Source organism: Montipora foliosa, chromosome 10, assembly GCF_036669935.1.
Source record: "Montipora foliosa isolate CH-2021 chromosome 10, ASM3666993v2, whole genome shotgun sequence".
Classification (NCBI taxonomy): domain Eukaryota; kingdom Metazoa; phylum Cnidaria; class Anthozoa; order Scleractinia; family Acroporidae; genus Montipora; species Montipora foliosa.
In genome coordinates this window covers 36271378-36288877 of record NC_090878.1, presented here as the reverse complement: position 1 = coordinate 36288877, position 17500 = coordinate 36271378, and the positions used below count along the sequence as shown (strand labels likewise).

General features: G+C 38.4%; 1 protein-coding gene across 1 annotated transcript in view; it reads left to right on the top strand.

The window, feature by feature from the left end:
• LOC137973013 (polypyrimidine tract-binding protein 2-like) overlaps positions 1–13593 on the top strand; it is a 23215-nt gene extending 9622 nt beyond the window's left edge. The window contains exons 9-22 of the mRNA XM_068819717.1: positions 529–708; positions 1188–1239; positions 1802–1860; positions 2012–2112; positions 2926–3008; positions 3493–3576; positions 4260–4348; positions 5722–5755; positions 8567–8659; positions 9725–9819; positions 10317–10435; positions 10573–10647; positions 10730–10793; positions 11736–13593. Of these exons, the coding sequence (XP_068675818.1) occupies positions 529–708; positions 1188–1239; positions 1802–1860; positions 2012–2112; positions 2926–3008; positions 3493–3576; positions 4260–4348; positions 5722–5755; positions 8567–8659; positions 9725–9819; positions 10317–10435; positions 10573–10647; positions 10730–10793; positions 11736–11810 (1203 nt within the window). The 3' untranslated portion in view covers positions 11811–13593. The remainder of the gene's footprint in view (positions 1–528; positions 709–1187; positions 1240–1801; positions 1861–2011; positions 2113–2925; positions 3009–3492; positions 3577–4259; positions 4349–5721; positions 5756–8566; positions 8660–9724; positions 9820–10316; positions 10436–10572; positions 10648–10729; positions 10794–11735) is intronic.
• Positions 13594–17500: the final 3907 nt, after the last annotated feature.

Below are 17500 nucleotides of genomic sequence, written 5' to 3'. Positions count from 1 at the left end.
GCTAACTTCGTGAAAGGGAAGGAAAGGAACTTTATTTCAGTGTCTAGTTGTTTTAGCGCTGGAGGACTAATTGGGGATGCAGTAAACTGAAATTAACAATTTACGTAAATCAAGTCTCCTCAAAAGTCAATGTTGACTTTTGAGGAGAGGGGAAAACTGTGGTACCCGGAGAAAAACGTCTCAGTGCAGAGAAGAGAACTAGCAAACGCAACCCACATATGATGCTGAGTCTGGAATCAAACCTGGGCCACATTGGTGGTAGGCAAATTCTCTCACCACTGCGCCATCCCTTCACCCACAGACAGGAGATACTCACCAATTAAAAGTTGTAGGATATGCATGTACATGTAAATGCATCTATTTTGGTCTGAGATGGGTATGGATTGTCAGGCAAGCCAAGTTGTGAAATCAGAAGGAATGACAATAGAGTTTTGATTGTGAAAGCTCTTCTATAGTAATGAATTTTTTTTTTATTTCACTGCTAGTATCTACATGTAGTTTGATGTGTCTGCAAAAATATTTTTACAGACATCCAAGATCATTGCTGCGGCACAGGGTGATTATCCTACCTCACCATTTGCTGGGGATGGACAGCAGACGGCTGCAGCTGTTGCTGCCGCTTTGTCCAAAGGGACTGGGAAAAGTAACGTCATAAGAGCAGTTATTGAGAAGCTGTGGTACCCGATTACAGTGGAGGTTTTGTACAAGGTAAGTTCATCCCATTGAACTGAATCTAGAAATGTTGTGGGGAGGTGCTTGGTCAATTTTGACGAGAATCACAAAGTTGTCCCATCGAGTTGAAAGGTCATGGGTTTTCCTAAGGCAAAGCCCCCCCCCCCCAATTCAATTTGTCCAGAGCAGTAGAATTAGCAATTTTTTGTCCATGCAATGGGAGAAAAGCAATGAGAAATTTTAGAGGACATGTTGTTACTCAAAATTGGGGCTGGAGCCACTGACCCCAAAACCAGGTTGGTAGAACACTCAAGTGCCTGTTGTACCATCCTGCAACCCAGGCAGGTGGCCCATCTACCAAAGCCAGCCCCAGCTCTAGCACCTGCCACACTTAACTGGAAGAACAGTGGAGAACCTACTACACTATGTTACTACGCTGTGGTATCAATGTCTTGTCTTATCATAATACAAAATTGCCCAAATGTAATTTGTCTGTTTATGCAATTCCTTGACAGATTTTTTCCAGCCTGGGAACTATTTTAAGAATTGTTACGTTCACAAAGAGTGGTGAGTCTTCCTTGCTTTAAACATTGGTAACAGTCCATTAATGAATGTTTGGCCTTTACAAGTTTAGTTTAATGTTTTGTTTGTCTGGAGAACAAAAAGCCTGAAGTCCACTGATATGCACATTTGTGTTCTTATGGCATCAAATTGTCACAATACTGAACATAATAAATTGTAGATTGTTAGTGACAGCATGGCTTGGCCATATTGGCTACAAACTTGCCTACAAACTTGGAGAGTGATTATTGTCTCTTGCATTTTCTTATGTGAAAACATTTTGTAAAAGCTACAGGTATTCATAACATTGGAAATTGCTCAGCAGCAGCAAATTTATTGATTACTATTAGCTTCACACTAATATTCAATATGTTGAACAATGTTGAACGAAAATAGAGATCAGCTCTATGCGGTTCAACACATCTGTGCAACATGGTTCAACATTGGTTGCATGATGTTGAACTGTGTGTCATTAGCTTTATTCTGACATTGTATGCTACATGTATGTATGTGCAGCCTCTAGTTGAAGATTAATTTTGAAGTTGAGCATTCTTGTTAATGTTTACAGGTCAGTTCCAGGCACTTATAGAATTCAGCTCCACAAGTGAAGCGGAACTTGCAAAATTGGTGAGATAATGTGTTTGTGTTAAAAGCTAGTCTAATTTGAACTTAAAGATTGCTAAACTAGATAATTATTTTGTTATGTACTAACCTTGTCAGGATTGACCAAGCTAATACATGTGTACACGTGAATGTCCTTTTTTTCTTTCAATTCAAGACTCTTGATGGCCAAAACATCTATAATGGTTGCTGTACACTTCATCTTGATTATTCCAAGTTAACTACACTGACAGTGAAATTCAACAATGACAAGAGCAAGTGAGTTTTTTTTGTCCACTATGTGCCGCAGTTGTAATAAGTTGCTTTAATGTTGAATTTCAAAAAAATGAGTTTTAGGTTTATACTTAAATGTTTCCAGTATGTTCAGCAAATCCCTGGGTAGAATACCACCCCTATATCCAGCAAATCTTTCATTTTTTAATTATTCGACAACACAACAAACCGTACAACATTACCTATTTTTTTTTACAATACATTAAAGAAACACACTAGTTACAGTTACAATACGAAAAAAAAAACAGTAGTCTGGACAGTTAAATTGATGGGAAAAAATTAATTAAGTAATAACTGACAGATAAGAGGTTTTAGCGGTATACAGTTTTAATAAATGGGGAAAAACAAAGAATTAATAGGGAGCAGTGCCAAAGAAGGAATTAAACGAAAGTCAATTCATGTTATAAATAATGGCATCTTAAAAAAGCAAGGGGTTAATTAGGGAAAGCATACTAATTTCAAGCATTGTTGAAGAGGGACATTAAAGGATACCACTTCTTCAAAGTAGAGGCTTGTTTGTAGGATTCAATTTTAAATTGGGACTTGAAGACCACCAAAAACCTGTTTAGCTGGTTTTGCAGCAAATCTTTACTAATCACCCACGAGCCTCCCTTTTGTGCACCTGTACACTGATTAATTTAGTTAGTGGGGGGAAAAACAGAGGGTAGTTGATTTGATTTGAAAACTAGCATATGTACTACACTGAGTCGTGTAATGGCTTATCATTTGCTATTAGCACGTTCTAGGAATCAAATATTGTGGTGAAAGGTTTTGAAGACAGCTCTCTCTATTTTGCAGGGATTACACACGACCTGACCTTCCCTCTGGGCCAAATGAAAGTCCATTTGGTGGAGCTGACCTTGCTGGGTTAGCTGCTCTTGGTATGAAACTCTGGTCACTGTTATTTTTTAAGTGATAAAATGATGTCAGCTTTGGAAATTTTAGACTGTTTTTCATTACAGTGTTCACTGTACATGTACACTGCTGTTCTTCTCTGACCTTTTATGTTGTCTTTGCCTCTTGCAATGATGATAAAACGTTGTTATTAAAATTATTGTTGAAGAGAGTTTTTTCATTAATGACTCGGACATACTTGGGAATAATTAAAATTGACCCTGAAACACAAACAGAACTTTTACCTATATATGACCTTCATTTGATTGCTAGTGCTTCAGATGCCCAGCCAGTGAAAGTGAACTGAACTTGGTTCAGCTGTTGAACGTGTCTCAAACTGTTAGGACACAAAATACTGACAAAAATTGGATTCCTCACAGTGGCAGTGTAATAATTATTCTAAGCTTCAAATATTGATCATTGGCTCATCATTATTTTGTCTATTTGTTTATTGATTTCCTTGTTTTGCAGCTGGTACTGCAGGTGGTGGTGCTAGTCTCATGGGAGCTCCTGCGCTCTTGAGTCTTTTGCCACAGGGAGGATTGCTTCACGCAAGTAAGGCAAACCTTGTGTTTTGTTTCAAAAGAACTGTTGTTGTTTGTACAGTGGCTTCCGTTCTTCAAAGTTTGCATTGTCACTGTGAAGAATGTATCAGAACAAAAAGGATTGAAAGCTAGACAGCTAGAGCAATGATCACATATGGACCAATCATCACCAAAGACTGTACTGCCTCTTTCGGTAGACAGCCAGTTGATTCTACTGCTGAAAACAGTAAATCGCAGATCCACTGTTTAAACATAAAATTATCCAAAAATCGTGTTGCACATTTTTAATGATTTCAGTAGCCGTTGGCCACTTTTCTCATACATGTAACTGCCCGGCTGCCAGGTGTTGGCACTATTTCCTGAAAAAGTAAGATTGAGCGATACTAGAGATGGGTGGGTTGCCTAGGAAAAAGAGTGGATTTCATTATCTTGGAGGACACTTGCAATGATTAGGCCATTTCCCAGTTCATGTCTGCCTCCTCTTCAAAGCGAGTCTAAGTTTGAAGTTTTTTCTTATGAAAATTAGTTTTCATTCATATGTAAATTAGAACTAATTATTATCACAAAAAACTTTGCAATTAGAATCGCTTTGAAGAGGAGGCAGACATTAACTCGGAAATGGCCTATTCTACCATCATTTCAAACAGCCATGAGTCAGGTGGAAAAGTGGCACTGTTTTTCTTTTTCCAACAGATTTTTTTGCAGCTGCTGGTGGTAGGGGCCCTGTTGGACCTATGGGAGGAGGGACACCTGTTGTCCTAGTCAGCAATTTGAATGAAGAGGTGCGATTTAATACGAACTGTGGTGGTGATACATCATATTCAGTGCTATCATATTCTGCTTGTGTTTAAATGCAGGGCTTCTGGAGTTTTCTGTTATTAATTTTGAGAAAGTGTTTGTACAAAGTTGAAGTGGTTAGACTCAAAGTTTTACGTACAGGACATAATATGAATCTTCAGTTAGCCAAAAAAAAAAAGAGTATGCAAACCATTATTTTGCTTGTGTAAGGCAAAAAAAACTCTTTACCTTCTTTATTCAAAATGACATTTTCCTTGGCAATTCTCTTAATTTCTTATGCTTTGTGAACAAATTTCATTTGATTTTCTCTCTATTTTGCACCATTTTCACTTACTGTGTCTACAGACAAGAATATCCAGTTTTGGATTAAAATTTCGCTTTTTTCATCTTAAATTACTGTCCTCATTAATGAAGCACATTACTGGTTTCAAAAACGTCTTTTATGTCCATTCCTGTGATTTTTTTCATTTTCTTCTGTCTGGTTCTTTTAAGTAACTTGCACATTTTTGTTTTAATTTCTTGTATGAATGTTTTATGTTATACTTTAACCTCTTATCTTTCTCTTGTAGTTTTGCACAACCCTTTTGCTCCTGGCAGTTTCATTAGATCTAACTTAATGAATCCCCAGTTCATGGTCTCTATGAAATCCATGCATTTTTAGCTTTTAAAAAATGAAGGTGCTAAGTAGTATACATTTTTCTCATAATCATTTTTGAAGACTTTTCATTGTTAAAATTTAAATGTTTTTATCATTGGCTCGATTTATACTAGAGAGGGATCATCCGTCCTGTCAGATCATTGGGCAAGACAAATCATCTGTCTAGTTTTAATGCTAGTGAGGTATCATACATGTGGGACAAACTTAGACAAATTAACGTAGTTCATCTGATGATTCGTCTGTGTACATGTAGAAATAAGGACAAACAGATGGATGATCCATCCAGACAAATTATCCACTGAGGGGTCGTCTATAAAGATAAACTGCCCATATTTATATACAGACGGATTATCGGACGAACTACTGTTCTTTGGCCAAGTTCTCTTCCCAGACGGATGATCCGTCTGTAGTATAAATCTGGCCAATAGTGACTAACTCCTCACAGATCTTGCTCCTGTGTTTTGAACTGGTGAAAGAGTCAAAGTTGTATGAGGGCTTGTGACTATGAAAACTAAAACGTTAACTAGTCTGCCAGGAGTGGAAAGGTTTGTTGCATTCTTGATTTTCCAAGGACAGTCTTACTCATCTTGTTTTGTTTCCTTCTTTCCCCTATCATGCTGATACGCGGCGCTGACCGATGCCTGCTCCCTTCTCTCTCTTGCTCCAATCTGCTCACGTCCTTTGGAATCCATTCTCTAGAGGATAAACTGTGACATGCTATTCACTCTGTTTGGTACGTCTTTTTTCGCGTGTCCCTGTCCATGGACATCTTGAGTCTTTCTTTATCATTTTGTTTTCCATGCTTTGAAAGGAAGTAAAGATGGTAAAAACTTCATTTGATTGAGTGTGATGCCATGTTATATTTTTAGTTTTGCATTGTTTGGTTTGTTGACTTTTTATCACAAATGAACTAATGCTTCTAACTCTTTTCTGAAATGTTCTTAAGCCTTCCCTCTGAACCATCATGGAAATAGAAAAGCTGGATTTGTTTCAAAGACTCTAAGAAGAAAGCCTTGCTGGGCCTGGTTTTTTTCTTTCCATGGACAAATTGAAAAAGGGAGCAAAATGTCCAGTTTTATGTAATTATGACCCATCCGTACTGGTGCATTTTCGTCTGAATTTTTTTTTTGTGTGTTCCTAAGAGGCTGGGTTTCTGAAAACAATGAAATAAAAGCTAAGGGAACTTTTGTGAAAATGAAGCATTGAAAAACCAGTTTTCAGCATTTGCAAGGGTTGCTGTGTGTGTCAAATTTGAAAACAACACAAAAACCATTGTGGAAAGAAGATATTTTGCTTTGTTTTCCACCAAATGAAAGCCAATTCCGAAAAAGCCAATTCCAAAAATGCATTTGTGTGGGCGGGGCCTATGAAATTTGCTTGTTATTTACTGTCAATTGGTTGTTTTTTCATTCCTTGAAATAAAGTACAGGCCAAATGGGGTCAGGTTAAATATCTTCTGGAATTCGGAGTGAGTGCTTTACAGAGTTTCATTTCACCTTGTACATTGGAGCATTCAGTGTCGAAGTTCACAGTGACACCTACCAACCATATTCCTGGCGGTGCTCTCATCGGTAGCCAATAGCTGTTATTACAGTTGAGCCCATGTTTCAGCAGTGTTCGTTTCAGAGTGCGCAGAAGCGAGGCTTTTGGGTCAACAGCTAATCAGACATAGAGAAGAGTAAGAGAATTAGCGCTCAAAATGCGAAAAAAATAACAAATTCCTATCCAGAATTTACTTATTTCTCAGGAGAAGAGAAAAGACAGTTGTGGAATGCCACGATAGTTTCGCACTTTTGTTTTTTTCTTCAAACATACATACACACTTAATTGACCGCTCCCCGTAGGGGCTTTTTAGGGCCAATGACCAATCAGTGCAGAGAAGGGAAACCTCCAAACAGCGCACAAGACACCATATTTGGAAGACTGCCTGTCAAAACCTAAGAAGAGAGAATATAAATTATGTAATCATTGTCTGTCGGCTAAAAATCTGATTATTCTAGATTTAAAAGAATTTACTTAAGAGGAAGATCTTATTTCATCGAAATTAATTGCATCCAGATCGTTTAAAACTTTGAATAAACATACTGTGTCCCCTAAAAATCTCCTATTCTCTAACGTCAGCAAGTCCTAACAGTATACATTCATCTTTGCTCCTTAGAATAAAATTTGTGGCTCTCCTTTGGACAGTTTCAAAGTAATTTATACAGCATTTGGTATGAGGGTTCCAGACCTGTGAAGCGTACGCCACTTTAGGTCTTACCAGACTACAATACAAAGATTTTCGTGTGGTGATATCATTAACGTCACGGCAATATCTTTTAATAAGCCCTAAAGTCCTATTTGCCTTAGCTGTAATTTTATTAATATGATCATTCCAAGAAAGCGTACTATTTTTTGAATAACCCAAGGTCCCTATGTAAAGTAACCTCTTCAATGAAAGTTCCTCCTACATGTCTGTAATTAAAAGTATGTGGGTTCTTCCTCTTAGTTATACTTATACATTTATTATTAGTATTAGTATTATTATTATTATTATTATTATCATTATTATTATTATTATTATCATTATTATTATTATTATTTTATAGACAGAAGGTCGAGTAATGTATTGTAAGTCGAAGTTTTTAAAGTAGTTTATTATGTATTAGTGTCGAATAATGTCTCGGTAAATAGTAGTGTACTAGGTGTTTTTTTGTATGTAGGTTATTTTCGTTCTGTAAGTCTGTAAAATAAAAAATATATAAAAAAATAAATAAATAAATAAATAAAAAATAATTTTTTTTTACACCATTCAGTAATTTGAATAGGATCGATCATGTTGAAAGCTTTCTTGATCATCGATTGTTTTAATTAATTTTGAAAGACCTTACTGTCATCGGCATAGAGAGCTAACTCATTATTTGCTGAAATCACTCCAGGTAGATCATTGATAAATATAGTGAAAAACAAGGGTCCTAAAATGGGCCCTTGGGGTACACCAGACATTACTAACAGCCATTAGACTAATTTCGATATATTAAAATTCAGTCCAAAACAAAAGGCATCATCTCGAAGCTCTGGGGAATTAACTCATACAAATCCTTATATTTATTCCCCAGAGCCTCGAGATGATCCTTTTTTTCCGGACTGAATTTTAATATATCGAAATTGATCTATTAGAAGATATACCGCGGACAACAATTTGTGGTTGTTACTTCGGTTAACACATCCATATGCTACACATGGCCTTGCCAAACTTTCCATGATAAAATTTAGGTGAGACAAACCTCAATTACTTGAAAAAAAAGTGAAGGAAACAGTCACGAATCAAGAAATCACACAATCATTCGATAAGAATTTGACCTGAAAGCCTCGTTTTTGCATCTTCTGAAATTAACACGGCTGACACATGTGCTCGACTTTAATAACAGCAATAATTATCTTTTGTAATAGCCAGCATACCCTTTATGTTGTTTTACGTTATCTTCGTCTGCTACACAAAGTACGCTGTACTAACCATTTAAAGTCAGCAGCTCACCATTGAACATAAATCACCTGTTTGCAGGTGTATACGGGGATGTAATTCGTGTGAAGATCCTATTTAACAAGAAGGACACAGCTCTTATTCAGTTCAATCATGCCCAGCAGGCTCAAACAGGTAAATAACAGTGTAAGGCCTTTGCCTTCTTGGTCTTGTCTTTCTTTTTTTATAAAATGCTAAAAAAGGGGCTTAAAACTGATCTAAAATTAAAAAGGTTTCCCAAATTTTCGAACCGTATCTCTGGTTCTTCTTCGGGGGACAATGAATCTAAAATTCAAAAATCACTGCTTCTTATTTTGGCTCCCAAGAGATCTTAACAGCGGTACATATGCCCTTGGGAACTCCATTCTTTCATTCACAGAGTTCTTATCGATGTTTGAGTGTAAAGACTCCAGAAAAATTCTGCGCTTGTAATTAGTTTCATTCCTTTCTGTTCTCAGGGCCTCGCTAGAAGTCCCCCGAAGAAGAACCAGAGATACGGTTCGAAAATTTGGGAAACCTTTTTAATTTTAGATCAGTTTTAAGCCCCTTTTTTAGCATTTTATAAAATTATGAACACCGATCGCCAAAAGAGCAACATCTTGTCTTTCTGTTATCCCTTACTCTGTTACTAAGGACTGTTTCCATACAAGGATTGTCTCAGTGGTAAGTGGTTGATCTGGGACTAGGGTTTCATACGTGGACATGTTGCTTGAAAGTGTACATAATCTCAAAATATTTGCTTTAGCAAAAGTTAAATATGAAACATATTATGTTTACCTTTGCTTCTCAAGATTTTACCTCTGAATGTGCCTCATATATGGTCTCAGGTATGTAAGAGAACGATGCTGACAATCGTTTGTCCCATGGCTGAGGCAGTGAGAGGCATGGGCCTAGTCCTTTGATGACATCATAAACTACTTTGCATTATAGTTTTGAAAGAACTTTGGCAATGCAAATTAGTTCATGATGTCATTGAAGAAATAGACCCATACCTCTCACTAGCTCGGCCATGGGACAAATGAATGCCAGCTTTGTTACTCTCTCGCATCTCATTAGGCCTACTTAAAGTAAAATCTAGAGACGCAATGGTAAAATGTGTTAGACGTTTAACTTTTTCTGAAGAAAATAGTTTGAGGTTATGCAGGGTCTGCTTTTTGAAAACTGTGTTTGCAGTTTCTTTATTTGTTTTACCTTCTTCAGCCATTACACACTTGAGTGGAGTTAAAGTTTACGGCAAAGACATCAAAGTCACCGCATCCAAACACAACTCTGTCTCGATGCCAAAAGAGGGAGATGTAAGTTAACTTATCATAGGTGCTGCATTGTTTATTTTCAGACCAGTTTGTGACCCCGCTTTTCCTCCAAACCCTTAGAATACTAAATATTTTTCTTGTAAACCATTGACTCCTGAAGCACCCTCATTGAATAAAATCCAGCGTCTTGCATTAGACTGAGTAAAATCTATTAAGTCTCTCACCTCAATCGAATGGGTAAAGTTATCTACACAAAACTCTTGAAGGTTGTTAGGATCTTAAGTTGCTGAAATTTCGTTATTCTGCGTGGGTTTTCCTTAGTTGAAGTGGTCTGTTTTATTTCAAATGAACGAGACTTTCTTGTTCAGCCGTGCATTGACTTGGTCGGTTGTTGGACTGCCTCACACCCAAGATTTTGCAAACTTTGTCTGCAGGAAGCTCAGAGATCTTCATAATCACGGAGTGAGCTTTAGTTACAAGAACTTTGACATCTGGGACAAAAACTCACAATCAGGGATTCATCTTGTTTTCTTTTGCAGGAGAACAATTTAACAAAGGATTTCACCAATTCGCATCTCCATCGCTTCAAAAAACCAGGGTCGAAAAACTTCCAGAACATTTTCCCACCAAACAGAACGCTCCACTTATCCAACATTCCGTAAGTAAACTGGCTCTATTTGCGCCAATTCTTTGACCAATAGGAGGCGAATCTTTTCCGGGAAAAACTTTGCCTTTATGCAAGGTTGCAGTTATACTTTGTTCTTTTATTGCAATGTTCTTTGTTTCAATTCGTAGGGAAACGACCACTGAAGAGGAACTTGTCGACGCCTTTGCTGATTCAGGGACAGTAACAGAGTTTCGCTTTTTCCCGTAAGTTCAAGAAGCATTTTGTTTTGAAGTTTTAGCAGCCAAAGTCTTATTTCAGTTACTCATTACTGGTTTTCATTCACAGGAAAGATCGCAAGATGGCTCTTGTTACCATGGCGACAACAGAAGAGGCCATTGATGCCCTTATTGTAAGTGTTTTGTTCAAAACTCTTAATGATGTCGAGTTTGACTTATTTTTTCTCGTGCCAAAGTTATGGTGATGAATTCAGTGGCCCGGCTAAACGTTGCTACTCAGTTGGCAAACATATTTTGTTCGATGACACTGCTACATCCACGGCTAAAAGCACCAGTAGTATTGGCGAACATTTACCGAGCCAAAAGCTCCGGCTTTAGGACGCCTGTTATAATGGTTATCCCTGGATGAATGACAACCCCCACCCCAGCCAGGGTTTTTTTTCCCTCGTGTGCGCCTTTCCTATGACTGGGGCCTACGCCCGGATGAATTTCCTGGGATTTCTAGTGGTACAAATTAGCCTAATATTAGTTAACTCTAACATTAAACCACCTTGACAAGGCCAAGTCAGGCAAGTCAATTGAAAAATAATTTGGCGTTGGTTCCCATGTTGCGCGTAACTTGCTTTGAGCCAGCTGCGTGCATTGGAGATGTGCTGACGTGATACTGAGTTCATGCACGTTGACGACGAACAAAGCAGCAAGCAGCATTACATTTAAATTTGTAGCAATGTTTGAATGAGCTGTCGAGTTTAAGGTGGCTTACTACAGTTTTCCGAGGAAAAATATCAAGATTTTGAAATCTGTGAAAGCTGTCCCTCCTCTAGGAGCTCCGTCACTATATTTAGCATTTTTCCCTGATTTGCATTTATTTGTTTGGTAAAATTATATTTTACACAATTGCAGTGACACTTCAGAACAGACATCATGTTGCTTTAATCTCACAGATTTCAAAATCTTGATCTTTTTCTTCAACAGACTATAGTAAGCTACCCTAAGTGGAACTCTGTTCAAGAGGCCTTGCTGTTGTTTTCACGATTAAACTGAGTTTGATTTCACTGAAACTCAACGTTAATTAATATTTTAATTTCCCAGTCATTTTCTCTTCTTTCCAACAGAAAATGCACAACTACAGAATTACAGATTCAAATCACCTCAGAGTGTCATTTGCTAAGACAAGGACATCCTCCTGAGCGACATCATTCCTGAAAGCAAGAGAATTTGTCTCGTCTTTCCATCATTTCTGTCCTTCCTTTCTGTGCAACCTGTAGTGTTAAGCGTGACTCCTGCAATGTGGATGACAATTGCAAGTGACGTCAGCTCACGCAATGACGCAAATGCTTGCGTTGAAGTTTGCTGTAGTTTTGGGTGAAATTTGCATTCGTGCTTTCTTGAATAGCCTTGCTTAAATTTCCGAAGCGACCTCGCCTTGTTTTCTTCTACCTTGATTCTTTCAAGATTACACACTTTGAGCAACCTCATTTTTAGCTGTTTCTTGCGTTATTCGTCTTTTTCTGATCATTTTCTCTTCAAGCCTTCAGAATTATTCATTGGCCTATTGACTCCGTAAAGAACTTTCATTTATCGCATTTTGACAAAGAAATAGTTATTGCTTTTTGAATTTCCGCACGTTTATTCCACGGTGATTTTATTTGCATTCGAAAAGTATTTTAAATTTAAATACAGTAACCCAAGATTTTGGGTTTACTGAGTTAATTAGGATTTGAATTGCTTAAGTTGGAAGATCTGTTCGTATGGGTTATGTTTGGGTTCTCTGAAGTATCGTGTAACCGAGTCAAGTGAAGAACATTTGGTTTCGGTAGTTAAAGTTTGCACTTAGACTCGAAAATGGCCGTCAGATTCCTTTGCCCAAGGGTTTAATTTTTTATCGCATAAATCACTTTGCACGGAAATCAATTTTTTTCCTATCAGAATATTAGAAAGAATGAGGGGCAGTTTTCGGTCGAATGTGGCGGAACCGAAGTTATAAGCTTGGCCAAATATGATGCACAGATGAACGAAATAAACCAATCACGCACGTTGCTGCGTCAGGCGCGGAAACATGCGCACATGCAAGTCATTCGTGATAGGTTGAAAAACTAAGACGAGCGTTTTTGGCCAATCATGAAGCGCAAGAAAACAACACAAGCGCTTATCAATAGAGCCTTTGCATAAATGGCGCCCAAATTTGAGTAACAATACTTTATACATCCTTAGCCCCGTGTTTATGTTTCAAGACAAAGGATTTTTCTCATGAATGTGAAGCTAAGAATGTATCAAGTATTGTTATTCAAATTTGGGCGCCATTTATGCAAAGGGTCTATTTAGCCCCGTCTTCAAAGCCAGTGCAAGTGCAGTCTTTGACTTGATACAAGTTTTCCTTGGCGCGAACAGGAAAACTAATGAGTATTGGACTCGTATTGAAAAAAGGGCTAAAAAACGGCCAGTTTTTATATTTCCAACGACGCTCGATTTGAAACGTCGCTCATAATAGGCCTTTTCCGAGTTCATGTCTGCTATTCCAAGTGCGATGTTTTGGGGATGGTAATTAGTTCTACTTTCATATGAATTGAAACCTGATTTTCATAAGAAACGTTCGCGCTTAGACTCAGTTTGAAGAGGAGGCAGATATAAACTTTGTTCGTCTTGAAGTTCTGTTATCTTCCGCTGTAGTCATCACACAAGGAACACTTCTGTATTTGATTGATTGACTACTTCGTTGTCTTCTAATTCAGTTACTACTATGTTGTAAAGCGCTTGAGATACTTAGCCTTTTAAAACGTTTTGTTGTGTTAAATCTTAAGGTGATAGTTTTGTATAAAAAAGATGTTTGAGCTGTTTCCTACTTCCACCTGTAGTTATGGGATATCATTTTGGGAGGGGACTTGTTGTAAAAGCATTAATCTCATTGAGCTTGTTTGTAGCGACTTTCCTTACGAAAAGCGTTTAGAAGAAATAAAGATTAATTTCGTAATACATTGTTGCTTCATCAGTTCGGATAAACGATTTGAGCATGGTGGTTTACACCGATCTGGTCTTGTAATCGACCGCAACCCTTCTGATCGCTTCCGCGCTTAACACAATGCTGTATTAGCCCCAATACCTATACCCCCGAAAGAAGATTAACAGTGACATCTCTGAAAATTCCAGGGCTTGTTGACTTTTGGTTCGTTCTCAAATGTTCAAGATCCTGAGTGTTGATCCGGCCGGGGTTCGAACCCGCGACCCCCCGCATGACAGCCCGATGGTCAACCAACTGAGTCACCGGTGCGCGGAAATTTCATTACGAAGGCAGCACTTTCTCCTGAGTAGTCGAACTCACGGCCTCCCGCATGGCAGCCCAGTGCTTAAACAACTGAGCCACCGTGCTCAGTGATGTTAAATAGATATCAAAGGGCCGACTGTGGGAAGTTTTCTTTCGACCACAGCTCTCCAAAATAAGCAAAAGGACCACAGATAGCCACATCGAAAAAAATGCAAATTATCCAGAAACATTCAATCCTATAGCTAGTCCCAGTTTGAATCCAGATCACACTGCTAGTATCAGTGGAAATCATTCGACCCGAACGCACACAATGGAACAAGTGACGTCACCGGGCTTACGCGATCATGCTCCTTGCAACCTAACGCTCAGGCTCACAAGGAGAAAAAGGAGAGAGCCTGGATTTACTTGAGGTTGCTTTCGGAGGAGCAGCCGTAAGGCAAGGCGCGCGTTTTAGTTTGCGGCAGTATCTCATTCGCACGTGTTTTCTTTGCCCTCCTCTCAGCCTGCGTGTCCCCTCGCTTCTCTAGTGACTCGATGTCGTCGTCATACCCGTGATTTTTTCTTTGGTCAATGACGACGTACGAAGCTTAAGCAAGGACGACGCAAGCTCCAGCGAAAATGGTAACCTACAACTGTGTTGGTGGGAACGCCCAGATATGCGGAAAGTATAGACCTTATTCATAAATGGCGGTCAATTTATAATTCTTTTGTCGAATTGCAAATTAGCTTACTAAGCCTCGATACCATACAGTGAATTGAAAAGAATTCTTGCTCTAAAATGAGGCTTGGTAGGCCAATTTGCACGTGGACAAAAGAATTATAAATATGACCGCCATTTATCAATAAGGTCTATTTGAGAGATTAGCATCGTGTTTAGGAGAAACAGCATTCTAGTCTCCAGAGCCGGTCCGCTTTTCTTTTGATCAGCGCCAAGAACACGGACTCTGGCCTCAGTCAAAGCAGGAAGTCCACAAATCACGTACTTTTTGCTCTTCTGTGCATTTTCAGAAATTTCAGTGAAACAATAACGGTCGTCTAAGGTTATACCATTACCGCGATTGCGCGTATTTTTGGCTGTGGCCAGTCCTTACTGTGGGGATGAGAATAGAGAAACAGCAAACGACACAGCGCATGGATGCTGCTTGTCACAAAAGCTTTAAATTCTCTTTTTCTACCGTCCCTCTCTAAATTTTGAGAGGTTGCTCGATTTCTGTAGTTAAAAGGCAAGAAATTAGCTAAAATCGAACACATTTCTTTGATTTTTTGCAAAACGCAAATTTCAGCCTGAGATTTACTGTTTGCCATAGACGCGATGCGAAATCACTGTATTAGAGCGATTTTCAATTGAATTTCGTGAAACAAATACCAAAGTAATTGCTTCGACCAATCACAGAAGGTGCAAACAGTGCAGTGAACCAATCAGTACAATTCCATGTAAATCGCTCAAAGCGCGGGAAAAATGCCGCGTGCAAGTCGCCGTTTGGTTTTCCTTCTGATTGGTTAACTGGGACGAGCTTTTCAAAGTAATCACCAAGCGTAGCAATTGCAATCTCGTAATTACTTTCGAAAGTCATTTGAAAACTGCTATATGGCAATTTGGTCTTGTTATCGTCAAAGCCTCAAGTTTCGTAATTTCAGATTTACCGTTTTCAAGGGTACGGAAGAGAAGTGATCTAAAGCCCCGGCTACACGTTCAAACATTGTTATATAAAACATTTGTTGGATCAACAATGTTAGAACGTGTAGCGTGCATGTTTGATGACGTCTGTTCAACATTTTTTTGTTGGAAGAATGTTTTGATTTCGATACATTTTCCCCAACATACAACAAATGTAAGCGTGTAGCCGCCGCCTATTTCCCTTTCGTAAACGGTCGTTGCCATTTCTCAGAACGGTCGTTGCCATTTGAAACGGTCGATGCCATTTTTTAGCTCTGAATTACACTCATTAGGTCTAACAACTCAAAAGGTTGCGGTTACTGGAAGTTGTGTCTCGGGTTAGGGTTCTGTTTAGGGTAAGGGCTAAGAACTCGAGTTCGAGTTTTGAAATTTTCGCATTCTTTTTTTCCTCCAGTTTTTCTTTTATAATTAAAATGTTTTTTTTCCTTTTTTGTCTTAATTTTTGTTAATATTTTTTCTTAGTTTGTTTCTTTTAATTTTCTTTTAGGTGAAGTGTGTAGTCGACCGTTATAAATGGCATCAACCGTTTCAAATGGCAACGACCGTTTCAAATGGCAACGGCCGTTTACGAAAGGGAAATTTGCGTAGCCGCCCTTGCAACAATGTTGTACTGCAAAGACTAAAGTGACGTGTTTCAAACAATGTTATATTCGTATCCATTGTTGCAAGCGTTCTCATAACAATGTTGGATCGTGTTCTTCTAGCAAGGTTACAACGTGTAGCCGGGGCTTAAAACTAGAAACAGGTTTTTTTTTCTTCCTATTTAGACCGTGTAGCATGCATGTTTGACGTTTGTTAAACCTTTTTTGGCGGAAGAATGTTTTGATTTCGATCAAATATTTTCTCCAACATGCAACGTGTACGCGTGTAGCCGCCCTTTCAACAATGTTGTATTGCAAGGACCAATCAGAGTTAAGGGCCCAGTCTCCAATCCGAGGACCATGAGCAATCCAAATTGTGACTAAAGTGACGTGTTTCCAAAAATGTTATATGCGTATCCAACATTGTTAGAAGCGTTCTTACAACGATGTTGGGACGTGTTCTTCTAACAATGTTTCAACGTGTAGCCGGCGCTTAAAACTAGCATCAAGTTTTTTTTCTATTTAACTTTATGGGCCGGTTATTTAAAAGAAGTCTAATTGAAGCAGCGATTTTGAAAACTGGTTTACTTAATGATCTTCCAAAAGTGCGTTGCTTCAAGTAGAGCTTTTCTCCTTTGCTCTTGCCCTCTCATCCCTGTTTACGAAAATAAACAGCCTTTTTGTATCAGGATTGTCCAAAATAAAGTTGATTTGAGACACGATTTTGAATTTAGCGGAATAGTCCTACATGTCTCCTTAACAGCTCCTTAATAATCACTTCTAGCTGGCTTTGTATTATCGTTGTGTGCGTTTCATCTTCTTTCAGTGGCAATCGGATATTTCCCGATAAAGGATCGGAAGGCCAGGATTTGGGGAAATCCTGCTTTGGAACCAGGCAAGCGTTGATTGTTTCCGGTTTAAGGCATGCGCGCGCATTTCGCTCTTACATGACCAACCCTCGACTTCTAAAAATGAATGTACCAGCAATGTTTACAGTTTTAAAGTGCAAACAAGTTTTTTTTGTTGCTCATGTTTACTTGCCTTTCATGATAATTCTTTAACTAATGGGGAACAAAATAAATTCTACGTTTTTTGTTGATTTTCCTTTTCTTCATCTTTGATGAAATTTGGAAAATTTGAAATAGTAACGATATAGTAACGATATGATAATGACAGAGACTAGCAACCTATTTTTGTTTCCAAAAAAACGTTTTGAAACAACGCACCCCTGGAGTTTGCTCAAACTTTTAATAATCAATAATTTAAGTCAGTAGTGGTAGCTGTGGTCTTAAAAGCCTGGTTGTTCTGCGATTTAGCAGCAACAGGCAGTTGCGAAACAAAAGACGGTATTTACCGTGT